The sequence below is a fragment of the Gambusia affinis genome, linkage group LG17 (genome assembly GCF_019740435.1).
Source record: "Gambusia affinis linkage group LG17, SWU_Gaff_1.0, whole genome shotgun sequence".
Classification (NCBI taxonomy): Eukaryota; Metazoa; Chordata; class Actinopteri; order Cyprinodontiformes; family Poeciliidae; genus Gambusia; species Gambusia affinis.
Window position 1 is genome coordinate 18,755,690 of NC_057884.1, and position 27,313 is coordinate 18,783,002.

The window sequence follows — 27,313 nt, forward strand, 5'->3', positions numbered from 1 at the left end:
GAATAAATACAAAGTGTCCTGTCAGAGTTGTTGACCACTGTGCATGCTGTGTTAGGAGCCATCTGAGCTCAGAGCATAGCTGCAAAATCCCAGTGACTGTACTTAAGCAGCTGCCACTGTCCATCACCCAGTTAAAACACACAAGCGTGCACATGCCGAGTGACAGAGCTGTCCCAGAGAGAGCTCATGGTCGTCCCCGGCACAGAGTGAAGCAACAAGATCATCTCCTTACCTGCTGTGGGATTCTAGCTGGCAGTTTGTTATTTTGCTTCCTCGACCACATGTTTTACTCAGTTTAATCATTTTGGAGCCAAAATGAAGACTTTGGAGCAAATATTTGCCTTTCATATGATTCTGGTCACCTCAGCTTACAGCACACAGAGAGGTAAGTCAGAAATCTTAAGTGATCCCAGTTGCTTCACTGTGTTTTTGTCTTTTCCTAAAGATAATGGTGTTTTCCTGCAACTGTTCACAAATATTTGTATAATTACAGTGAACTGCAGCGATAACCTTCATACACAGCATGAAAAACGAGCTGGTGCCAATAGGCCAACTTAGCCAAAATTTGATTAACTTCGTTTCCTCCGTGCAACTTCGGATACCCTGTCTGTAATTTGCGACAGAGGAAATTGAAAGCCTCAGGTGTGTCACACATTCTAATATATAGCACTTCAGCTGTATACAAGGCAACTGCATCACAGCAAACACGGTTAGATCCTCTTGCTGAAGCAGTGAGTGAAGCGCTGGATTACAGACATGTGATATGAACACCATATCAAATGCTAGCACAAACAGTTCATGAGCCTGCAGGCAGACATGCTTAGAAAGTGTGGAGCACCTACGCAAGCTGCAGAGAGCAACAGGTGGCCTTTCTGTCCACGGAGAACCACAGGAGCTTCTGTACAATAAGTGACATGGAGGAGGTTTTGGGATTATCAGTTAACATGGACACTACATAAAAAAAACAATAAAAAATGATTAAACAACGAGAGCTCACCTAAAGATGGATTGCACATTTGTCTTAGAAATATAAAACAGCCTCTGTTTTAAATTACTACTCACACGAAAACAAACAACATTAGTCATTTGTCAGAAAGGCTTTAAATAGATGGCATCATATCTTGCACCATAATTTCTTCAACACCTTTTGATAAAATTGTCCAAAAAGATTGAAACCTTCATAGGTTATAAAAAAAACCTAAAAAAATACACAGTGGACATTCACCTATTTAAGACTTACTATTTGTAGGTTGACCTATTCCTGGCTTTTTCTGTGGAATGTAACTCCAAATTATTCATGCAAAACTTGCCTTTTTGCAACTTTCTCTCCTTTTTTCTGCAGAGCATATTTAGAATATTCAAAAGAAAATGCAGCTTGGGAAGCTAAGATGGTAGTAATCTTTAGAGCCAACAAAAAGGCTCGTTGAAGAATCTTTGGTACTAACTTTTTTTTTTTTGCACCAAGTAGTCCAGCAGCACCCAAACCCTCAAGATGAGAGCTGAATTATTTCACTTAAGTCATTTAGAAATCTTTATTTCAAAAGAGACAGAACAATGTCCTTATACTGTTATCTTTTTCTCTCATATGTTTTCTTGTTGCTGCTGCTCCCAGTGCACTTCCTCTCTTGTTTTCTGAACTGTTAGTGTATTAGATTTTTCTAAGTTGAAAGGAAATCCGAATGTGTCTGATCTGAGGCCAACTGTAAACAGTTACTATTATCGCTTGAAGAGCATTGTCTTCAAGCTACCATTTTCTAAGAAGTTTCCTGCTGTTTCATTTATGTATGTAACAGAAATAAATAATAATAAAAAAAATGATCAAGCATTTCTGGTTTTGGTTTAGTGAAAAAAAATGGTATGAGGTACAGAGATGATTCTTCATTAAATAAAACTAAAATTTCACATTTTGGCAGTCTGACAACAAAATGTAGAGCGCATACTGTTTACAATGGATGGACTCGACATGGCTTTTCATCTTCTGATTATGTAGTTAAAATAAAATATACTGGTACTTAATATCTACTTGAGATTCAGTCATGGTGGCATAATGCAGGATTGATGCATGTCCCACATATCAGTGATTTCAAGAATTTTACTGCCATGTGGCATTATCATCTGTACCTTTCAAATCCTAAATTGACGTTAGATATGACTGTGACAGGTTAAAATGACACATTAAAACAGACTAAGAAAAAGTACCAAATAAAACATTGTCAGTCTGTGGTACAGAAGCAACTTACTTCGGCTGCTTCAACAAATGTGTGAATCTCCTCTGTTCTAATGAATTTACCGTAGATTGTTGTGTAACAGAATGCTTTCTTTTTTTTTTCTTTATTGGCTAGCACCTCGTATCATCACTTTACTAGAAACAGTGGACGTTCTTCTTGATCACAACGCCACCTTCATCTGTGAGGTGGACTCAAGTCCCAGTGCTTCTATTACATGGACCAAAAACAATCAGCCAATCATGTAAGTTTACAGTTTCTTGATCATTTTAGGCATTCTCTTCTAAAAGTAACCACATTTTGATGGTGACATCATATACATGTTCTGTTACATACATAGTAGAAAAAAAGAAGGAAGAGACATAACTAGTTAGCATTGATAATTTACAGGAAAGCAATAAAAGGCTACAATATAAAAATCCAAAATCACAACTGTAAATCCCACACTGTAACAAATTGCTGTATAAAAACGGCCAAAACTGAACAGTATCATACTGTTTCTATTGAAAACGGTACTGCACCGTGAAAAACAATGCATTCTGGGCAATTATTACTGTTTTTAATAAAATACTGTAATATACTGTGAGTAGCATTGCATTTTGGGAATGATGTTAGATTCAACGGCAAGGAGACTCTCTTTAAACAGAACGCTACTGTATTTCACAAGAAGACACGTTGTTGTGACATGTGGAAGCAACCTCTAGAATTTTCTTTACAAGGACTATCCATTTGAATCCTGCATTTTATGAGCCAATCCGGTAAGTTGGAGCATAATTTATTTGTTAGATGATGTTGTCATACAGTTGTCATTTTTAAGCAGACTGTACTGCTTAAAGTTACTAAGTTAACTTAGTAGCTAACTAAGTTAGCTTAGTTAATCTGTCATGCTGTAATAAGGAAGCTAGCATAACATTATTTGATATATCTCGTAGATAAGAAGGTAATTAATTAAAGTAATCCGTTTTCATTGTTACTTAGTTATTTGCCTGTAGAAACTTCTTTTCTTTTCTTTAAAGATTTAGTTCATACGTTCTTGGGTTGTCAGTAGAAATGTTAAAGATGACCTAACTGGAGAATGAATAAAGATGGCCATAACTTTGCAAAGAAAAACAAAACTCATTGTGGTTTAAGATTTTCACGATAATACAATACATGCAGATGACACAAGGTTTTGATTTATTTGTATTGCATGAAACACAATATCTTTAAATGAATGTTGTTTTAGAAATAATGGTAAAGGTCATTTGTAGAAGTCACAATACTTGTTATAATTATTTTAATTTTATTTTTCAGGTGGAAAAGACCATGTGACTGCTGGGCACTGGATGATCAGTCTTGAGAGCCATATTGTATGTGAGGGCATTCAACCAACCTTTGTGACAGGGCTTGCTGCACTGTTTTCAATGTACTACACCTACAATATCAAGAAGAGGCTGCATGTACACTTGAATTCATCCAGAGGTAAGGTTTGTGTCCGCCTGTCCGTCCCCCCCTTTTCCCACCTAATACACCTTAAACCCTAACTCCTTAAGCATCATATGCTAATCTGAAATTACTGCATTTTCAGGCCCTTTCTTGATATCAACCCTGAAAGAGGGACCAAGGCCAGCTGTGGCAAGATCGTCTCCAAGAGGACAGGAAATACTGTTCAAAAGAAGTTGGTCACTGTCAACCCCTGTGTTTCAACTCAGCTAAAAAACCTCATGGACTTCGAGTGGAATTTCATATAGGTTAGTGAGAACTTTCTAACCAGGCTATAAGTATTGTTGCCCCTCTGCGCAAAAACAAACAAACAAACAAACAAAAAACTATACAGGCATGAAGGCAACTTATCCCTGAACAGGAGTGTTCTTGAGAGATTTTTTTTGGTTTAAAGGTCAGCATAATCTTAGACATCTCTTTTAATTTATAGCATAAATTTTGTTAAGGGTCCCACTTTCTGTTCTTCAGATATAATTTGTAATTTTGACTGTACAGGCACAATGTTTAACTTATCTTGGCAGTGTGTTGTCAAATATTGTTTCATTGTTTTATCATTTGAAGTGGGAGCTCTGATTTTGCCCTAAAGGAAATTCAAGTCTAAATGTTTCATTTAAATTTTTATCAAACTAAAATTTGCGATTTTTTTCCTATGCTTTAGATTGAAAGTTACATGTTTCATTTGTTTTATGTTGCATCATATTGTTCCTCACTTCTACTAAAAGTAGTATTTTGTATTGAAAAAGTAGTGTGCTGAGTTGTACAATGTATTATTTCATAATTTATTTCATACTTATTTTATTTCAGACTAATCAAAAGGCCACAATTCATGCTTTATTCAAAAACTCTTTAAATCAGTTAATAAGAAATTTATTTTACAAAATAGATGGGGATTTTCTTACTGTTTTTCCAGAATACGTCTTACTTTGGACAGTTTACCCTCAACATACTTGTAGAAAAGGTTTAGGTTTAAGGCACACATACGTTGTTGTTTCAAAACCTTCTTCTTTATTATGTGGCCCACTAAAGACTGTGTATGAGTTAATGTTTGAGTTGGTGCTTTTTTTTTCCCAAATAAATGTTGGTTGACATGATGGAACTTACATTTTCTAAGTGTTTTTTTTTTAATGTTTCTATTTTGTATTGGAAATTTACAGTAGTAAGCTGTATGTGAATTCAACAGTATGATACCATAGAAAAACTGTAATATACTGGCAACACAGCTGCCAGTAATCTACTGTAAATCTGATAAAAACAGCAATGTGCTGTAATCAAAAGATTTCTTTTGTGACAGTAATATACTGTAAAGTTGATTACAGTAAGGGTACTGTATTTTTACAGTATAATGCTGGCAACCCTGCTGCCAGCATTATACTGTAAAAATACAGGGCAATTTGTTACAGTGCAGGTGATGTCCTGCAGGCTGGAGTGAACAGTGAATATATTCCAGTTGTTTTACACAGATGTGAACCATATTTTTTCATGACAGCACAAGTCCTTTTTTTTTCAATAAAACTCAGGCCAGGATATTTTGACTTCATTAATAACTACATGCTGTTGCCTTTGGATTTGCAGGTTTCAGCTGCATCTCATTATTTACAGTCTGTGCAGAACAGTTGTGCTTCAAGCTAATCAAATCGAGATGTTGTGTCTTATTACTAGAGTTGGTTTCCTCCAAAATAAATTGTACCACAGCAGTATTTATGAACATTACAGCAGACAGCATTAATGGAGCTAGTCATAATTTTGTCAGTTTGCACTTGGACAGCCATGCTGACAGCCACATTAACTTGCATAAACACAAAATACTGCATGAGACTCCACATGTTCTCCTGCGAATGCAGGTCACTGAAGGGCCACAGACTTTTCACATTGGAGTCTGATGCTGATCACATTAAAATTATAGTGTGAACAATCATATGAAAAACGGGATTTTAGCAAAACTTTGCAACAGAGATTTAAGACCTGAAATATGAACGTAGACCTCTTCTACTTTTAATTTAGAAGAATTAGTAAAAGGCCACAGATGCTTAGTTATATCATAAAAATGTAATCTCGGTTGCTAGGTTTAAAGTTTAATGTGACTATGTACTAAAAGTAAGACTCACATAAATGCTCTGACTACAGATTCTTTTTGTCAAAATAATGCAGATGCAACCTGTTGTTCTGTGATGCATCGGGTCTGTAAAATGTAAAAATAGAAAATTCAGAAGTTGCAACAAAATCTAAATTGACCTTAGGGCTCCTTTTTGCTCTCTCAGGTACTATGATAACCGATACATTACCAAGGAGCAGGGCCAGATGTTGACCATCCCTCATGTGAAAGAGTCAGACAATGGAGAGTACTGCTGCATTGCCAGCAACGGCATCGGAGAAGCTACAAAGAGTTGTGGAGCTCTTCAGCTGAAGATGAGTAAGCTTTATTCTAAAAGTTTATAGTTTTAGAATAAAGACTATAAGTAAAAACGTTGTGAACCCTAAAATAGTGTGTTTTCCCTAAACCAGAGCCCCAGATCAAGCGTCAACCTACCAACGTAACTTTACTGATAGAATCGAAAGCAGTGCTGCCCTGTGTTACCCTTGGGCATCCCAAACCAGATGTCACCTGGCTCAAGGACGATGAGCTGATCAAGGTAAGCACCTTCAATATACAGTACAGACCAAAAGTTTGGACACACCTTCTCATTGAATTCAGTTAGAAAGTGTGTCCAAACTTTTGGTCTGTACTGTATCTTTAACACAATATCTGTCAAAGTGGATGGTGGGCCAATGTGTCTTTTAGAAATGAAGTGAAGAATTGTTGCAAAGGGAGAAATTACGTGAAGACTAGCAACATAGTTTCCACCCATTTATTTGTTATATTTTGTTTGACTTTGCTTGGCAAATGACACATTACATTATGACTACCTGATTGACAGGATATTGGGCCCTGCTTCTACTGCTAGAACAGCTCAAAACTGAAGAAACATGGACTCCTCTAGAAATCTAAGGACATGCTTTGGAGTTTTGCACCAAGATGTTAGCAGATGTTATAAATGCTGTAAGGTGTGAGATGTTGACAGATCAGACTTGTTGGCTGATGTGCATCCCAAAGATACTCAATTAAATAAACGCCGCAAGTTTGTTGTTATTCTCAAATCGTCAATCGTGCTTGCTGTTTTGCATTTTAATCATAAAAAAGACCACAACCATAACTGCTTTTACCGTGACTGCTTTACTATGTAGCCAATATGCTTGTCAAACTCAAAATATTTTTGCTTCACATTTATTTTCTCATAATAATACATCCACTTTGACAGCAAAATCCTTGCTGCCTGATACATCTCACCCACTCACAGTGCTTATAATACAGGAAGCTTTGATGTTCACTTAACTTTTGAATGGTTATAATGTTATTCCTGACTCATACCTGATCTTGGAATGCTGAAAAGTTTAAACAAACTTTTTAGACAAATTTCAACAAATTTCTTCCAGATCAGCGACCGCATCACCATTCTTGATTATGGGGCACTAAAAATTCATAGAATCCAGACAGAGGATGCTGGGATGTACCGCTGTGTGGCAAGGAACAGCTTTGGTTTAGCCTTTTCGAAGCCTGTCACCATTGAAGTACAAAGTATGATGTTTACTTTTTATGCTTGCATTGTTAAACTTACTTCAAGCAAGCTGAATTTATGAGTTTTTTCTATTGGTATGTTTAAATGAATCTAGCACTCTGTTTGTGTATCTGCTCAGCTCCAGCTCGACTCCTGCGAGTTCCAAAAGAGAAGAGAGCGGATTATGGTAGCCAGATAACCCTGGAGTGCAATGCCACTGGAAATCCTATTCCCACCATCACCTGGCTGGAAAATGGGAATACTGTGAGTGGTTGGACTTAATTTATGTGCATATGCATGTGAACATGAACACATTTAAAATGAATCCTTCTGTTTTTCATTTTTTTGATAAAATTCATTCTTATTGTCTGCACAATTATGTAATTGTCGTCTTACAACAGAAGACAATAAATTGAGGAGTATACAGTTGTGTTATTACTTTAAGTAATGATGCCGAAACATATTTATACAAAGAATGTATATAATTGTTATCTTTATTTATTTATTAGTAATTTTGAATGTAAAGTGATTTTTGCCACTCAATAACATTTAATTAAACAAACAAAAATCTACAAATAATTTTAAAAAAATAAGAGACGCTTCAGTGCTTCTATATGTGGTTGAATGAATGATTTAAATTGTAATTTAAAAAAAAAAATTACATGGAAGGGGAAGGGGAAGGGGAATGATGCTGTTGTCATGATGCTGTTGTCATGATGCTGTTGTCATGGCGCTGCTGTTGCAAACTTTTATAAAATCTCACAATCACTGAACCTTTAGTGGGGTTTTGTAAACGCATATTTTATTTTGTTTTCCTTTCTTCTAGTGTTAGTTTTAGGTCGCAGTAAGCTTCTGGTCCTCCACAATTAGGAAACCACATTTCTCCTGATAGCTCATGATCTCAAGAAAAAATAAAAATCTTATGATATATAGATGTTCATTCAAATAAAGGTAGTAAATTTTCAGTGACCCTAGGGCCAAACTACTTCAGCAAAGTGTTTCCACAGCGTAACAGTACAATCACATCCCCTAACTACAGTAGCGGTACTTTTGAGGTCTTCTTTAGATTGCTAGAAGAAAGAGCTATCAACCCAGGCAATGGTAGTTTCTCACAAGCTCCACAATGCTCACTCCTGGGATACAAGAGGAGCTGTGTGTGACTTCTACTTCAAACATCTACTCTTTGAAGTTGATTTCTGGTGGTGAACACCTTCTAATCCTTTTCATGTTACAACGGTATCACATTTTATGAGGGATATTAATAGTATTTATTGGGCCCATCATTGGTATGAAGTGGGTAAATCTGTAGTAAGCATTCATTAAAATACTAATTGAGATTGATGCAACCTGTAAGCTGTTCTGGCATTAATATTTTTCTTTTGAAGGTGCAGAAAAAAGGGCTCACTTATTTGTGTCAGAACTAAAACAGAATGAGCCGTTGTGAGATTGTAGAAACGCAGATGTTGAATCCCTTACCTTTAATAACTCTAACAGAAATTACACTTTCATTTGTTGCTTTTGATATCTGCTTTTTGCACTCGCATTCACACAGATTCAGCAGTTAGTGAGCTTTCAGACGGGCGGTGGGATCAGGGATATAACGGCAGGGAGTTCTCATCATGGCGACAAAGGTTTAAAGAGATTGCTTCGCAGTTATCTAATAATACCCATTATTATCGGGTTAGATAATAATATTGGTCTTATTAAATGAGAGAGCAATGTGAGAATTTTGTTTCATGATTGGCTCTAAGTGTTTCAAAGTAAACGCTTGAATCAAAGCCTAAGAAATCTCTAAGTTTTTGACTATAACTAATGCAGAATGTTAAATAGGTAATATTTTTAACAAGGACACAAGACTTTCCTCATGCTAACTATTAAGCTTATGACTAACATCACATACCGTCTGGGTCTTTTATAGTCCAGGATGTTACAACATGATTATAGGCCCTTAAAAGCTGTAAATACTAGGCCTGTTTGCGTGTCTGTGCGTACTGATTAAAATGACTTTGGGAGGTGATTTTCTGGCAGCTTGTTAAGGCCATTAATATCAGTGAGGCCGGGTCCCAAAACAGACAGTGTGAAGAACAACTTCAAACATAGACACAGCCACATGTCAGCAGCTAGCCTAGTCTGATTCATTCGTACATTCCCACAGTATGTACGAATGAATCATACTGTGATTCATTACAGTATGATCTGTAATCTTTTATATGAAAATGAGAATCCATCTTTTATATGAAAATGAGAATCCATGTACATACTCATGTTGAATAAAATAAATTAAAAAAATCACTTTAAAACACTATTCACATGAATTACTAAAAACTGAAAAAGAACAACATCTATGTCTTGACGTAAACTTCTTATCTGATCTGTATCCAATACACCTTTCTCTCATCTATGATTTTATTTCCAGGTGTCAGGTGCCTCTGTGGAGGAGACTTTGGTGGGAAATGTAATACTCTCCGTTCTTAAAGTAACGGTGACAAAGTCGGCATTATACACATGTGTGGCCTCCAACAGACACAGCGGTGGAGCGAACAATGTTAAAAAAAGTGCCAGAGTCACCGTTACAGGTAATGTAGAGAAAATAGTTTTCATTGCCATCAAACTCCCATCAAAAAAGACTTGAAGTCTTTTGATTAGTTAGGAGTTTGAACTGTTTTATTGATGAGTGGTTGTTGTGACCAGCTGCTTATTTGTGTTGTTCTAGCTGCCACCAGATGGTTGTGCTTTATGTTGCTTCAGCTGTTTCTTGCTTTAAACACACCCTGCTCAGTCATCCTCAAATGACAGTGACCATACCTGCATCCACACTCTGCTCCCACCTAGTTGTCCTTCAGTCCCCTCACAGATTACCATCACTTGAAGAGAAAAGCACCATGGCTGCTTTTTGCTCTCCCAGACTGAAACATACAAATCAACTTTGTCTTTTCCACTTGTCTTGTGTCTTTGTTCTCACTGTTCAACTCGGGTTCATTCAACTGGTGTCTTCTGGACATTGCCTCTTTCCTATAGACTGGAGGTAAGAAAGATGTCTTTTTTATCTTTCAGTTTAAGGTCTTTTCTTGATGTTTTGAATGTTTTTGTACACAGCCTTGTATATGTGTCTGGCACCCCTAGTAGAGATGTTTAATAAGCTTTTTAAAAGACTTTACATGTTATTTTTGGACAAAACACTAAAAAAAAAAAAAAAAAAAAAAAACAACCTTTAATTTTGGGTATAACTCATTACAACTCAGTAACTTTTCACTTTGTGCTGAACGTAAGCATATCTACCCTATGTTTAGTTGACTTAATGCATCGAGCTGCACCTGGGTGATTTGGTGATTTGCTGTTTTTGTAAATATGCAATTGAACAGATGCACCTAGTAAAGTGGCCAGTGTGTGTCCTAATTTAATTCTGAGGGTTGAGCTGAAAGTCATAAAAAGGGGAAAAAAGGTTGATTTTGGTTCTGAGGAACAATGAGAACCCATTTTAAGCTCACTCGTGCAGTACAACTGATTTTTAAGACCATCTGGTGTTTTAAATAGTTCATGATGCCATGCACTGGGGCAAACAGCATCACAGATCCACCAACTACAAAAGTGGGCGAGTTAGGTGCTTTTCTACAAATTTAGTTCTTGTCTTGTTACAGCCAATTTTAAGATCAGTTGGGATTCCAGTTATAGTTCAGGTACGTTTTATGAAATTCCACCAAATTCATGTAAAGTCTTCGTCTAGACTTACTTGTCACTGTTGCAGTTGTTTTTGAACTTTTAATGATTCCTTTGACAAAGAATGTGAAAGGTTGAGTAAGTAATTTGGTTCATGTTGGTATTTTCTAATTTATTAAGATCAACAATCCATGTAAGCATAATCATCCTCACTTGGATCATGTGTTCTCAGTTCTTTCCCATTTTGTATAGTGGGTAGTCACTTCATTACTTATGTATTTTAAGACTTTTTATATGTTTTTCCAGGAGGGGTCAGTAAATGTTGAGGGCATTGTAGATTATTTTTAGTTTGCTTATTCTTAAATTGGGATTTCCATCTCGCTGCTTTTCTTTTTTGACTGTGCCAAACAGTTTTTACTTTATTTTATGAACCCTCATGCAAAATTTTTAACTTTTTGGAGTTTAAATACGTTACTCTGGAGACAATCGTAGCTGTACTAATGCACATAAAAAAGATTTGACATCTTATCACCACATCTGAACATAGAAATTGAAGATCAAAAAGGAGAAAAAAAACAAAAAAAACAAGGATAAATGGACTTTGACTTTAACTTTGCACAAGCATCAATCTTCCACTGAGGTGATATCTGGAATTTGCAAATGTGGTAAAACCGAATGACAACAAAAAATCTGGGTCTGAAAATAAGCCATTAGCTCTAGGTGTTTAGAGGTGTCAAAATGACAAACAGGGATAAACGTGTTTCCATGCCTGAAGGTATGACAGGCAATGGAGAAGTAATAGCAAACATCAAACCAGGAGAAAAACAGGAATAGAGGGAGTCTGGCACACAGGCAGACTTTTACATAAAATGTGACAGATGTTCATTCATGAGGCAGCGAGGAAGTCCAGCAGACAGCATGCAATCCACGTAAAACCTTCCACAGCTACTCTCATCATCAACATCTGGATCATATTGAGATATTTCAGGTGAAAAACATCTAATATTTTTGCACTAACTGTCTACCAAAGCAGTAAATGAGGGACTGCCCCAGCTTTTTTTATTTTAATTTTTTTTGTTCATCATTAGGTGAGCTGGAGAACGAAAACATTTTCTCTTTGGTACTATGCTATAAATTGGGACATTAGTACTTGAACAACAATCTGATACAACAAAAAGTCTACCTCTATAAAGTTAAAACAAACACTTTGTTAGGAGTGGTCTAGTTAAAGTGCAAACTTAAAACCAATGACATTTTGATGATTATCTTATAACTCATACACTGTCCAAAAACAATAACAAAAAAAACTGAAAAAGAGACACAAGAGAACAAATACTTGTTCACACATTGTTTGTCTCTTTCCAACAGACATCATCAGCAACAACAGACACCAGGCAGTCATAAGAGCATCACAGGCTACTGCAGTGCATATCGTGGAGATGCGTGTCGAACGAATCTTAAAGACGATTCTCTGGTTTTCTTCAACTCCTCCCTCTCGGACCCCGAAGCGATGCAGGAATACCTGGTTCAGAGCTGGTTGGCTGAGCTGGAAGGCCTCAGCAGACTGTGCAACCCAGCTGCACTCTCACTGCTCTGCCACTCTGCCTTCCCTGACTGCAACCCATCAGGTGGCTCGGCCCCTAAACCGGTCTGCAGGTACTGTGTGGTCTACATTTCCCTTTGGGCTGTTTTTAAACTAGAAGCGGAGAGCAGTAAATACATTTAGATCATGTAGTCATCTAAATTCATTTTTTCCCTTTTGGAACAGAGAGCACTGCCTGGCAGTGAAGGAGCTCTATTGCCATAAGGAGTGGTTAAAACTGGAGGGGACTGGTTCAGTTCAGGCTGGACTCTTAAGTTCAGTCACCGGGTCCCAAATTTTCACGTCACTGCTACCCAACTGTCAGGCCTTACCAAGTCTTCACACTGACCCATATGGTTGTACATATATCCCCTTTGCAGGTAAGATATGACATCTCAAAACTGTGATGAGTGTTCCTTAGTGATACTTCAGCTGAAAGGATAGTTAATAGTTTTTCTACATGTAAGTATATTTGTAATAGTTGTAATTGTGAGTAGATTTAAATTTCTTGAAGGCCAGGATGGTATAGGCTGAGTTTTAAATATCCATTTTAGTTTCATCAGCATATAATACTAATAGATAATACAGCCTAAGCATAGATGTCTTTTTCATATAGCTTTTTTGAAAAAACAAACAAAAGAAAACAACAAAAAAGACATTTCAAGCAGATCATTTCCAACATCCTATTCTATTTCTGGTTTTCTACCACTTAGTGTAATATCACAATTCAATATAATTGTTTATGTTGTCAAAATGAGTTTACCAGTGCCATTTCCTTTTGACATTAGACAGTTTTTTTTCTCCATTTTATTTCAGATCTCCAAAAGGATAAGATAACAAGTAAGTATGAAAAAACAAACCAGAAGAGAGCAACTCGGCAATAAAACACTGAATGTCCTAATCCCAGTGTTTTCTTTGTTGTCAACAGCAACATGTTATGATGGCAGGGGTCGCTTCTACCAAGGCAGTGTGAATATCACAAGATCAGGAATACAATGTCAACCTTGGAACAAACAGGTATGCAAACATGAACAACTTAGCAAATCTGCTATCATAGCAATTGGCGGTTCTGGTATTATCAATGTGTGACCAAATTCAAAGAATGCTTTCAAAGGACACATTAATTTAATTAATCAAATAATTAAAAGTACTTAAGTAATAAAACCACTCAGCCAGACTTCAAGTCTGATTTTCGGCAGCTTATGTTTAGTGCTGTTATGGTTGTTAGGTAACAGGATATATGTGGGATATGGGTGGTAATAAATTTGATATTTGATGTCCATGAAGGCTGTGACCTACATTTCCTGCGTCAGTCGAATTGGTCAAGAGTTTGGACACACCCAGGGCAACTCCATGCAGAGACATGGTTGTTCAGATAAACAAAACAGCAGCATTTTGAAATAATTATTCCTTGTGAAATGTTGGACGTATAGTATTTGCTTACAAAGTTTTATATATAACTGATATGTACAGTTTCTGCTTAAATTGTTTTAAAATGCTAATCAGTGAAAGCAGTCTATTTTTGAAAAGCAGTTAGCTTCCAACACTTCTGACTTATTTTCTCTTTTAACAAACTCACACGGATAAGATATGTTTTCATTAAATATTAACTTCACAAAATCTGAACCAACACTTTAGGAGCATTCCCAGCATCCCTTGCCCTCAAAGTTACAAAATGCCTTGGGAGTAAAGGTTGTAAGCTTTCTCAAGATCCACAAAACATATGTTGCTGGACAATCACCCCCTCAGGACATCTGCATCTCTTAAATTAAATCGTTTTGGACCATAGAGCAAACATGCAGCTGTTGAAAAATACTTAAACCATTATATGACAAAGTTGTAGCTTAACATTTCGAAAATACAACACATATAGTTGGTATTGCTCAGATATAAGTTGATATGTGGGAAAGGAAGCTGGTCAATGACATCTCAGTTAGATAAATTATATTTTACTTCAGAAAAGCACAAGAATAAAAAACTACTTTTAGCTTCTCCCCTTCCCTTCTTATTTGGGTAACTCTTAAACCTCTCAAAATCCCCAAACCTGCTGGGTGCTTTCACAAGAGCGTGGGTAAACTGTTGGGATAATGATATCCGAGATTCCAAGATTCCAAAGCCAAAAGATTTTCCCAGATGCTTTGATCAGTTTTATATCAATATAGATACCAAGAAATCTACCCAAAAACTGACACGGACACAAAACGCTGACAAGTGCAAGCATATAAATAGGCATGGATGGGTTAAAAACACAAACACACTCTGCTGCCCAAAAGTCTCTTTATGTTTTTACGGCTTTCCTCACTTATAGGGTCTTTTTGGGTGAGCTGTTACTACTCTCCTGTGCACTATTGTGTGTGAGGGAGTGTATGTTGGTGCCAGGTCAGCAGAGAGGGAGGAGCTTCTCATGTCACATCCTGCCTCTGGAAGCAATTAGCTTTCACACGCATATGTTAAACAGACTCCAGGACAACCGCTCTCTCCTACACACACACACACACATACATACACATACACACATATAGCAGAGAACATTATACTTCTATTCGTTTGCTAAATTGAGGAAACAATTGCTGTCTAATATGACCCAGATGTTGGTGTATTCTCTGTAACCTTTTGTTGCTTTGAACCAGTGTTCACATATTACTCGAATTTTCCTTCCTTTACACACACCTAATACTTTTGTATGTATAGATTCAACACAAGAGGGATGTAGTGAATTAAAATGAATCTCTGTTAGTAATACACTCTAAAACTCTGGCTTTTATGAAAGAGTGCTGAATGTCTCTGTTTGCCACAAGTCAAGCACAGCAAGCATATGGGTTGCAGTGATCTGGTCATAAAGGACCAAAATTTTACTTTTGGGAAATGTTTTCAAAATGCCAAGTGTGACGTAAAATGAGAACAAAAATAGTTTTGATGTGTTACTAAGTTCTAAAACTCATTTTGAGCACATAAATGTGACCTTATTAAAATAGGCAGTAATTTATTTTTTAATTAAAAATAAAAAAAATAATCTGCTGTAGACAACTGAAGTCAGCCCAGTTACAATTAGCTGTTTTCTGCTTAAAATGAACGAGGAATACCAAATGTAATAACAGTTTTTTCAATGAAATGAAAAAATTATTATTTAGTTTTATTTATATGTTGTGATATTGTAGCTAAGCGTTGAGAATAAAGGCTTTCAAACTTGACTGATGCATATTAATGACAAGCCCTATGTTTTCGGCAAGCACCAAGCCTTTATTTCCTCCTTAAAAGCTTTGTAATCTCATCAGAGGGCTGATTTTTACTGGAATAGTTTTCCAAAGGGTGTTGTTTGATCTAATCATTCCTTAATCACTATTTTGTGTTCTTTAATTGTACCATATATGAAGTTCTTTATGTAATTGCAAACAACAAAACAGACAAACAAAAGAAATATCTCAGTACTGTTTAGCTCTAAACCATTTATTTATTTTCTTGTATGTCAACCTGCTGGAGTAATTCAAGTGTGCAAAACACCTGCAGGATATAACTGGGAGATGTGGGGGGAAAAAAAGCATAATAAAAACAACAGTGCTGCTGGCTGCATGGATGGAGGAAAGAATGGGTTAGAGCAGTGGTCCCCACTCACCGGGTCGCGGATCAATTGGTACCAGTCCGCGCAAGAAATCATTAAATATGTCCGTTCTATGTATTGCGTCTGGAGGAGCTTTTATTTTGAAAATCCTAAACCGGATGCTGTCTATTACGTTTTGCGCGCCAACATGCAGCAGAATGAGTAAGAAATAAGAAACAACGACATCAAAACGCACCCCCCCCCGTCGTAACAAACAATGGCATCGGTCTCGATCCGTACAACTCGCATACCCCGCCCCCGTCCGCAGAAAATTTACAAAGGGTTGACCGGTCCGCTGTTCTAAAAAGGTTGGGGACCACTGTGTTAGAGGATTAAATATTTTGTACTTTATTAAAAAACAGAATTTGAATGAAATTAATAGTTAAATCTCTCTTTCATTTCATTTGTTGTAACTGAGCAAAGATTAGAACTTTCTCATGCTCAAAAGAAAATACTGGCTTTTTTTTGCTGGGTGTGTATAGGTTGTAAAACAGCATGAATAGATTATGCTCTGATTTCCCATTCTTGCTAATTTGAAACAGAAAATGCCAACCTCATGCTTGCTCCTTGTTTTAATATAGAATTTCCTTCAGAGGTGAAGAAAACAGTTAGTCCATCCAGCTGAGTTTGTGTGATAGCTACAGTATCCCATATGCAAATAATGTAAGTTTTAATCATGTCAGCCTTTGTTTTCATTTAGTTTTACATTGTGTGCTAGTCTTTTCATTAATCTATCGAGCCTCAAGCAAATTCCACACATAAACACCAGCCAACATGCTATTGTACCAAGGGACAGTTCTTACCCTACAAAGTAAAATCAAGTAAAAATTGGCTCCTATTAAGGCATGTGTTTTATGTACAGTGGGATACAATCTCTTTGGCCTGAATAATAAAGTTAAAAACTGGCATGGGGTCGTATCTATGTCACTACGCAGAAGTGGAAAATCTGACAAATTTCTCCTCATTCTGCCATTACATCTAATGAGTCATCCAGACAATTGCTGCACTCAAGAAGCCAATAAAATGCGGTGAACAGTCACTAATTGCATCTTCAAAGAGACTGATGCATTCAGCTGCACATTTCTCATTTTGCACAAGATGAACAGTTTAAGTGTTCAGAATTATTCAGCAGATTAAGTTACAGATATTATGAGGTAATACAAGCTGGCTAATGTGGTGAGATTACACCACCTTCTAAAGTTGTTTATGACATCATGGTGCATGATTAAACTAACCTGAGCAGAAAAATCAGATAAATCACTGTACTATCACTCTTTTACAAATATGTCATTAGTTCTATCTTTTTCTACTTATAAAATACATTTGATTTTTTTTTTTTCTGTAGGTTCCCCACCAGCACCGCCTATCGGTGGATGTCATTCCAGAGCTGATGAATTCAAATAACCACTGTAGGAATCCTGGAGGAACCAGTGACAAGCCTTGGTGTTACACCTCAGATCCTAATATACGCTGGGAATACTGCGTAGTGCCTCAGTGTGGGGAAATAATCACAGCACCAGGTCCTTTTGCTTTTAATTGTGATTTGCTTAATTAGTTGATATTCTAACCTTCTCTTACTCTTCCCTTTAAATCACACTCCAATCTTAGGATTTATCAATAATGAGTTGACCCTAAAATGTCTGAACTCCTATTCTATCTATTCTATTCTATCCTATTGTATCTTACTGACTGGCGCAAACAAATTTCCAGATATACTGGCTGGCATATGAAACTTATGCCTGGATTCTGTTCCTGATGGGAAAGCAATTTTTATCCACCATTAACCCATGATGAAGAAATGTTTTCTGTATGAGTCAACGCTGGGAAAATTTAGAAAATACCTTTAACAACTATGACTATAACCTTCCTGGAAGGCATTTCAAATTGCACAGAGGGAAAAAGAATGTGAATTTAAAGATAGAAAGGTCCAACATTGTGACTCTCTCTTCAGCCGCCTTCGATTCCAAAGAACAATCATTTCAGAACCTTGCTGACATCACAGCGACAATTTGTCTGCTGATTGTACCCATTCTTGTAACATAAATATCATTTTTGATTATTATAAAAGCAAACTACTTATTCACAATATTTTTTATATTTATTCACTTAAATGTTGACATGTCAGTACAGGCGACTGGTATTTCTGAATACCCTGAGTCCTAATAGGACCTAATTGGACTCATTTCCATGTTGATTATCAAGTACAAAGAAAATCTGCATGGATTTATGTGTAGATATTGTTTCATACATCTGGATTTGTCTGTCATCCCCTTTTTGTTAATCTTAGCATGCCATGATTGAATAGGTAATCTTCACAAGCCTTTGCACGTAATGTCCTCTTGAAGTCCTGCAAAGGGTTTTGAATGAGATTCTTTTGTGTGCATCAATAGACTGGCGACTTTCCTTCTATTTTCCATAGTGAGGAAGCCAGAACTGACAGCGCCTGATCAGATTCCTCGTCCCCCTCCCACCTCGACATCATCATCGCCAGCCTACTCCATGACTGTCATCGTTATTGTCCTAACCTCAATGGCAACCGCGGTCTTCCTCACAATTATCATCCTTGGCTGTCATAGGAGGAGAAAGCAGTGGAGGAACAGAAAGAGGTAAGAAAAATATAAGAGACAAGAAACTTAAAATATGCTGTTATGTTGTCTGATTTTTCTTTCCCATATGCCCTTGCTGTCAGAAGAAAGATTGGGACCCCAACACTGAGCGCTCTTCCATCTGAGCTCTTGTTGGACCGACTCCATCCTAATCCCATGTACCAGAGGGTTCCGTTGCTGCTGAATTCAAAGCTGCTAGCCCTCGAGTATCCCCGCAACAACATCCAATATGTCAGGGACATTGGGGAGGGAGCGTTTGGACGTGTTTTTCAAGCCAGGTAAGACAGAATGATCAAAGCAATAAAGAGGGCAACATGTACTTTCTACAACGTCTGTTCAAGTGGACAACAACATAATAAAGCAATATTCCGACAGCAGAAGAGGGCTCTACGTGATAACGTTTACATTTCTCAGACAGAGGAAAGAGCGAAGGATTAAGACAGATGAGAGGTTATCTTAGCTCAGCCAGGCTACTGGTCATTTTGAGAACCAATGCGTCATTCACAAAGTCACAAGGGGAGCTGTTATAGGAGTCACCTTCACTTTACCTTGAACCCTCAGCAGGATAGCATTAGTCTCACACTGATATCCTTCATCAAACCAAAAACCAAACCTGAGTCACAAGGCAGTTTTATTCCTACAGTATCATAAATCTGTCAACAACTGATTTGTCAACGATGTTCAAGCTGTACCTGGGTGTATTTAAAACCTGAAATATATTTAGCTGCATTTCTCTTCTCGCAGGGCAGTGGATGCCATCTTCATTATTCTATAGAAACTCATTTTTGAAAACTAAACTAGTGAAGCCGAGTGGCTGGAAATTAAACCTGTTAAACATAGATTTAAATGCAAAATTGAACTGAAAAAAAATTCCTACCTATAAAGCCCCTTAAGCACTGGAGTTTCTAAATCCAGTGCTTGTGAGCTACTGCCCTGCAGGTTTTAGATGCATTCTGCTCCAATACACCTGAATCAAATGAATGGCTTATTGCAAACTCCTTTTACAAACTCAATGCCAGTGCCAGACTTGCTAAAGAGGTAATTCAATCATATGATTCGGCTGTGTTGAAACAAAACAAAACCAAACACGTGTCATAGCAATCCAAAACCCCTGCCAGGAAATGGAAATGGCCTTTATTCGAAAACCACATCCTTTCTCTGAAACTTGATAACGCTAATCTTTCATTATATTAGTTTTTTTATATACAGAGGATTGGAGAACCACCTCAACACCCACGCCGGAAATTAAATAGAGTGGATAGAGTGTGCACAATATATACACTGGGCCAAGAACCTTAAAAGGCTGTTTTCAGTGTTTGTGATTGTAAGCATCACGGCAAATTTATTTCCAATTCTGTAATTTACCCATAGGAAGATTTTACAAAGTGGTGCAAATACCTTTATTCTTTGGAACTATTTTTCTTCTTTTCTGATCTGGAATCATAAATCAGATAAAAGAGCAAACCTGGTGATCAAGTCTATCAGAAGTGAGCAATGAGCAAGTCAGTCTGTTGATTTAAGCAGGGGTCATAAGGTGAACTGGTCAACTGGCGAAAACGGATATGAGAAATACAGTTAATTCAAATAGGTCGTATCATGAATCCTTGCAATATATTAAATTACATGTATGATTTTAGCATTCAAATATTTATTTATGAATTAGGTTATTTCAAGCTAATTTGTAGAGTAGTTCTGTCTGTGCCTACAGCAGTTTTTGCAAATGTAAAAATGTTAAAACAGAACATAGTGTTAGGCAAAATGGGCATAAATTAGATAATTTATTTTGTAGAAACAGAAAACACAAAATTCTGTAACAATCTGTATGAATCATTAATGAATGCATTCCAATACTTGCAGAGCACCGGGCCTCCTGCCAACAGAACCTTTCACAATGGTGGCTGTGAAGATGCTGAAAGAGGAAGCCTCAGCTGACATGCAGAACGACTTCCAGAGAGAGGCGGCGCTCATGGCCGAATTTGACCATCCAAACATTGTTCGACTGTTGGGTAAGTAGGTCTCTGTGGAAAATAGTGAGATGGGAAGAGTGTGTTCCAAACAGACTGCAGTCACAGCTGGAATTTACATTGGATATCTGTTAAAGCAGTTGGTATGCTTCAAGTAAAAACACGGCACAAATACAAAAACAATGAAACGGAGAAGCAGAAACAGTTGGACAGAAAAGAGACAGAAAGAATGAAGCAAATAAAAGAACAAGGTCAAGGAACATGACAAGTTAAAACAAAATACTTACATTTCTGTACACACGGCTACTGTGTGTTCAGAAAAAAGAAAATGGCAGCAAGGTACTTTTTAACCACCTTAAGAACAGACTTTAAACTATTCAGGAAAAATTATTTGATACCAATTCAAATTCAAATTTTAATTTGAATACGAACCAGGCAATAATATCAACCCTAACCCTATTAAAAAAATTAATAAATAAATAATTATACTGTCTAAAAGATTAGAAACACTTCAAACTGGTTTAGTTTCCAGCGTCCTCTTTTACCACATCGTTAGTACTTGGGCATCAATGCACTTCAGACAGCTGCTTCATGTTTGTCATGAAGCAGCTAGACAACTAATGTGCTTTTATTGACCTATTTAAAACAAATGGCCTCCATTAAACATTATCTCCACTAATTCAGTCTACCTTATCTAAGCCAAACAGCTCAAATCTAAACATACTTTCAGGAAGACATTTAGAGGCACAGCATGCTCATTTTGGTACTTGCACAGAATAAACAGAGGCATCGGTCATTGACTGTTCAATGAAGGTTAGTTCCACAGTTCCTCTGGTTGTGAAATATTTTTAAAACAACATTCACTCACCCCCATGTCAGAGATCTACAGTGTTTGATGTGTTCTTTCGCTTCAGCTTTGACTGACTCATTCATGTTCATTAGTTCTCCTATAGATTAAACAAGAAATTAGAATCCCGATGACAAGATTATTTCCTTAACCTCAAACTACCCTCCAGGCTAATAATACACTGCAACTGTTGTGTAAAAATATGTCTCCATAAGATGAACGACTCAAATTTAGAGACGACATATGATGGCATGTCTTTGCTTTGATGCATGAAGGTGTGCAGTTTAAGTTTCAAATATTTAGCTATGGAGTGAAGCATTTAAACTGACATTCAACTAAGATTACTACTGTTTACTGTTGTAAACAAATATTTTTGTAATCAAGTGATCTACCACTTATTCTTACGATTAATCGAGTAAATGGATTAATAAATTCCTAACAATATTGGTAAATCTGGCATAACACCGGTGTTCCTATCGGACATCAATATCAGCCCAATTTCTTTCCATTTTTGAGCATCCCTAATTTGGAAAACTAACTTGTAGCAATAATAGCTCACTTTCTAAGTTAACCTGAAGAAAAGTAATACGAAGATCTGAAATTATATTCAATTTAAGAATAAAGAGGCAAGCTCACAAATATGCTTATAAAAAATGTCTATGCTCCATCTTTTAGTTTATGTATACATCTTCGGTGAGTTTAATAGATAAATTCTCACCTTGCCCATACCTGTCAAGCTTTGGGTTTGAGAATACGGGAAATGTCGCCTGGACCGGGGGTGGAGGGGAGGAAATAGACCAGGGGACTCACACTCTAAAACTCATCTACCAGCCATGTACCGCCACCCGTTTGTTGAGTCCGGGAAGATATGAAATGTATTGGGCGGTTCGTCCGTAATACTGTATACTGTAACCATTAACTACTCAGCCGCCCGCCTTGTTCAGTCTATCCGCTCACTTGAATAAATACTCCTGCAGCGCTCTTCCGCCGTTCGCTTTCAACCAGCAGCTCCCGGAGGAGAAAAGCTGCCGTACTCCAGACATCGCGCCATTCATTTCAAGGATGTCTATTGGTCCTCCAAAAACGATGAAAATCCGAGCATTATCATCAATCAATAAAATCCCCACGTGCCGAGCTTGAAAACTGGACTATGCTGCTAACACTTTCTTAAGTAAACAACTCAGAGGCGGAAGTGAGAGCTCCGTGCAACGCAAATAATGTTCCGGCCGGAACACGGTGCGCTAAAATATAAAACATCAATTGAAGCTTCGAGGCAGGTACATTTTCGTCGAATAATTTTAATAATCAAGGAATCGTTTCAGCCATACTGTCTACTACTGGCACCCTCCCTAGCATAAAAACATTTTTTTGCAAAAGTATTCATACCTTTGGGATATTTTCTTAGAGCAAGTATTAATTGTCAAAATATATTTGAGGATTTCTTTTTTCATTTATTAATAATTGAAAACAAAGAAATCACATTCACATAAGTAGGGTTTTTGCTTTTCTATTTTTAATAAATAATAATAATAATAATAATAATAATAATAATAATAATAATAATAATAATAAAAACCCTCCAAAACTTATATTATGGTAGTGGGGTACTTCTGTGTATAATTTTGAGGATAAGAATTGATTGAATAACATTTAAAATAAGGTTGCACGATCGGACAGATGCAGTTGTTTCCAACTCATTCTACTGCATGTTGGCACGCAAGACTTAACCGCATCCGGTTTAGGATTTTCAAAATAAAAGCTCACCCAGACTCAATACATGGAATGGATAATTATTTCTTGCGCGGCCCGGTACCAGTCTGCAGCCCGGTGCTTGGGGACCACTCTATATGACCCTGTTTTTGTGTCAAATTTTCGCCTCTTGCTTTCTTGAGCTTATAGTTTTAGAGAGTTTGGTTTGTGCAAAGCTTTCTTACAATGTGTTTACAAGAGATGGCTCTGAACTGAAAGTGGGTCTCTGAAGAGCCAGTAAAACATGATTCTTTCACTTGTTCTGTTGACTAGATAATTAGATAATGCAGAGAACTTCATCCATCTTTATCCATGACACACATACTACATCGAATTTACAATCATAGCTTAAAATAAAAGCAGAAATATTTTTTCACACTCACAATTTCAGAAATTCAGTCTACACCGTTTTGCTAATATAACCCAGTTCCTCAGTGGATTCCTGCCTGATATTATTTTATTCTGAAGGACTTTGGAATCTAAACAAGAAATTAAAGTAAACCTTTGTGGGTTAAAACAACATTTGAAAGCATTTCAAGTAACTTTTCTACCAGCAGGTCATTGAGCCTTTGATTTCAAAAGCAAAAACAGAAACAGAAATATAATCAATCATAGATACTCTTGACACAGTTCACGTTAAGGCAACAACCTACAAACTTTATTAGTTTATGGAATGTCGTAAACTGAGTACAGACCAGAGAAAATAGAACTGCAGTTCAAGGCCCTGTTGGGTATTTTCAACCCTCTTTAGGACAAATCTGGTTCAACAGCACAACAGAAATAAAATATCAATTGGCATGTTGCCCTCTTAAATACCAGGTTCCAAATACTAAATATAACATGAAGTGTTTTTTATGTTTAAAGTTTATTTTGTTGATATTTGGTTTCGCTATTCTTATTTTCTGATTATAAAGATGTGGTTTGTTCTCTCCTCAGGTGTCTGTGCTGTGGGTAAGCCGATGTGTCTGTTGTTTGAATACATGGCCCAAGGGGACCTCAATGAGTTCCTACGTCGCCGATCTCCAACCCAGTCTGTGCGCACCATCAGCCGGGCTAGCCTATCAGCTCGCAGTTTCTCCTCCAACGGAGAAGCAGCGTCTCTCACCTGTCCGGAACAGCTCTCTGTTTCTAAGCAGATCGCCGCGGGAATGGCCTATCTGTCAGAGCGCAAGTTTGTCCACCGGGACCTTGCAACACGCAACTGCCTGGTTGGAGAAGAAATGATTGTGAAGATTGCAGACTTTGGCCTTTCCAGAAACATCTATTCAGCTGATTACTACAAAGCCAATGAGAACGATGCAATCCCCATCCGCTGGATGCCACCGGAGTCAATTTTCTACAATCGCTACACAACCGAATCTGATGTGTGGGCCTACGGTGTGGTGTTATGGGAGATTTTCTCCCACGGGATGCAGCCATATTACGGAATGGGTCATGAGGAGGTTATTTACTACGTGAGGGATGGTCACATCCTTTCCTGTCCGGAGGACTGTCCCCTGGAGCTGTATAATCTGATGCGTCTTTGCTGGAGCACACACCCATCAGACAGGCCGAGCTTTAGCAGCATACATCGGATACTGGAGCGAATGCATATAAACAGCCTGAGTACAAATGCAGAGCCTGAAGCTGACTCATGATTTTTATTTAAGTGATTGTTGCGTGAGGGAAAGCATCAATGAAACCGGGATTGTAGTTATAATTTGTCACTGAGAACAAGGATAAATGTAACACTTGATAATGTTGACTTTGCTAGCCCTATTTTTCTTCTGTGGGCATCATATGTTTAACCCCTATCCTGTTTTAATGACAAACTATGTTTTATTCAATCTTTTTTGCTTGACTTTTTTCATTTTGGAGCCTGAAATCATAGATGTACCAGCCTTATATAGGAGAATATCAAAGATATTATTAAAATAAGAAAATGCCTCTCTGCTTGATCCACCTGATTTGAATTAATTGCATAATAGCAGACAGTTGCATAACTGGGTGTAAAGTTTAAGAGATGGATCATGTATTTTTAATTTTTTTTTTAAGTAGTGGTGGGACATGTAAACCACCCAGGACTGGAGCTATTTCTGAGATGGAGATGGAGAACAGAGACAGGGGGAGGAATACATCAAAGTACTTGTGAGTGCTTACCTGAGCTGAAAATATTGCTAGAAGACATCACAGGATGTCCACACCCATGTACATTTCTATGCTACAAAGCAGATCAAAGACAAAAAGACCAATCTGATTGGAAGACAATGCAGCAGCATCTGCATGCACTTTTCTGATGACAAAACGCGAAACTATCATTCCTCCCATTGACAATTTACAGGATAAACTGAGCTACTCCACAGTGGTTTCATGAAGAGATATAGATATAAAAATAAGCAAGTCTTCTGAACTGCTTTTCAAAAGAAAATTATGAACTTGAATACTACTTCCAATGCTCTGATCAAATATTGTCAAATTGTGTCTAGCTTTACAATTTTTTTTTTTTGCCCAGACATACTACTGCTACAGTTTTAGAATCAAGAGAAAAACTTTTCTTAAAAAATTGATTTTAAGCATGTAGAAATAAGTTACAAGCTGAAAAATATCAGTCACATCAGAAAGGAAGGGTTGGCTAGCATGCTAACTTTAGCCTATCAGCATGGCTCCTAAAGAAAGCCTTGTCAACAGGAGCAAATATTGTGCCTTGATCATTATAAACTTGAATGACTAATGTTTCAGCTGCTCTCTTCTACACCAAGAGCTATCTGAGAATATCTGAGCACTGTGCAGACTTGGTCACATAGAGGGGCTCACACCAGTCAGTATTGTGGATCCCACACTGGGGATGTGACTCACAAACCCCCATGTATTACACAAGCAGCATGTGTCTAGTCTCGTTTCATCAAGTACTCCACAGATCATTTGAAAAAGCATTAATAGAAACAACAATCCAATACTTTATTATTTTATTGCGGATTTGTATTTAGACTACTGTACTTATTCTCAATTTAGTTAGTCAATTTCTAATAACTATTTTAAAAAGGCTAGGAGGTTATCTGTGTGGGATGAAAACAAGTTAGGCTCTGAATGAAGCTGAATTAACCTTTTTATTATTTTTTTTTATTTTTTATCTTTTACAGTGTTTGGGAGATGTATGTTTGTGGTTTTTTAATAGTTCTTATATAATACCATGTCCTTAGTTGTAGTCCCTTGTCATGTACTATAAAGACTTGAATCACAAAAGTATGGTCATTTTTAATAATTTCAACAAGAGTTGTGTAGATCTTGCTTTTTATCAGTTTGGTTTTTAACAGTTTTATTCTCTGTTTTGAATTTTGAAGCTTAAAACAGATCAATGTCATTTAATAGAGAAAGGGCAGTAGCTCGAGAACATCATGCTACCTTTTTTAAAAACTTTACTGTGAAAGAAACAGTTTATTCCACAGTGGCACACAATCACTTTTAACTGACACTGATCGTTAAAGTATATACGTTTTTATTCCAGTTTGAGCCATTTTTATGAGGTTTTATGTTTTCATTGTTAGTTTTTGATGGTCTTTCAGGTTTGCAAGAAAAACAAAATTCAGTGAGTTTTGTTCATAAAATGTCTCAATACTTGTTTAATGGTTGTTTTACAAAACTACTTGGCAAGATCCATTAATTTAGGTTCCTTAAACATTAGTTGACTAAGAATAAGCCAACATTTGTCTGAAAGAGGCAACTGAAACTACTTTTATGGATTTTAAATGTTTTTTTTTGTTTTTTTTTTAAAAGAAAATCTTTAGTTCATATCAAACTGACAAGACTTTGCATGTGACATTTTTTTAAATTTTCTTACATACATTGTGGAATAATTGAATAAATTAGAGATTTACATAATTTAAAACAAATTATTCTAAATTCTCAGTTCCAATTGCCCGACACACTTAATTCCTTTTTATTTGTGGTGTGCTATTTTTATTTGTTACAATTCATAAACTGCTTTAAGTTTGTTATGTATGTATTTTTTGATTTCTATGAAATAATATACA

At 36.8% G+C, this 27,313-nt stretch overlaps 1 protein-coding gene and 1 long non-coding RNA gene across 3 annotated transcripts; one reads left to right on the forward strand and one right to left on the reverse strand.

The window, feature by feature from the left end:
* The first annotated feature begins 1 nt into the window (after position 1).
* Positions 2–27,019, forward strand: musk (muscle, skeletal, receptor tyrosine kinase). 2 transcript variants are annotated; one of them, XM_044096413.1, is made up of 18 exons: positions 2,404–2,469; positions 3,519–3,686; positions 3,793–3,955; positions 5,966–6,117; positions 6,210–6,337; positions 7,179–7,320; positions 7,440–7,564; positions 9,717–9,876; positions 10,319–10,325; positions 12,326–12,613; positions 12,726–12,919; positions 13,356–13,379; positions 13,468–13,556; positions 17,483–17,657; positions 18,557–18,743; positions 18,827–19,021; positions 20,601–20,749; positions 24,240–27,019. In XM_044096413.1, exons 4-18 carry the CDS (start codon positions 6,006–6,008, stop codon positions 24,938–24,940), a joined length of 2,676 nt encoding a protein of 891 aa, XP_043952348.1. In that variant the 5' UTR covers positions 2,404–2,469; positions 3,519–3,686; positions 3,793–3,955; positions 5,966–6,005; the 3' UTR covers positions 24,941–27,019. The 2 variants fall into 2 exon arrangements, with proteins under 2 accessions (XP_043952347.1, XP_043952348.1); XM_044096412.1 differs by lacking the exons at positions 3,519–3,686; positions 3,793–3,955 and adding an exon at positions 2–385 and having other exon boundaries at positions 2,343–2,469.
* LOC122819587 lies at positions 19,028–22,321 on the reverse strand. Its single transcript, XR_006368633.1, has 3 exons — positions 22,273–22,321; positions 21,576–21,654; positions 19,028–20,761 (listed from the first exon to the last, which is right to left on the reverse strand). It is a non-coding gene; the product is annotated as an uncharacterized LOC122819587 (long non-coding RNA).
* Positions 27,020–27,313: the final 294 nt, after the last annotated feature.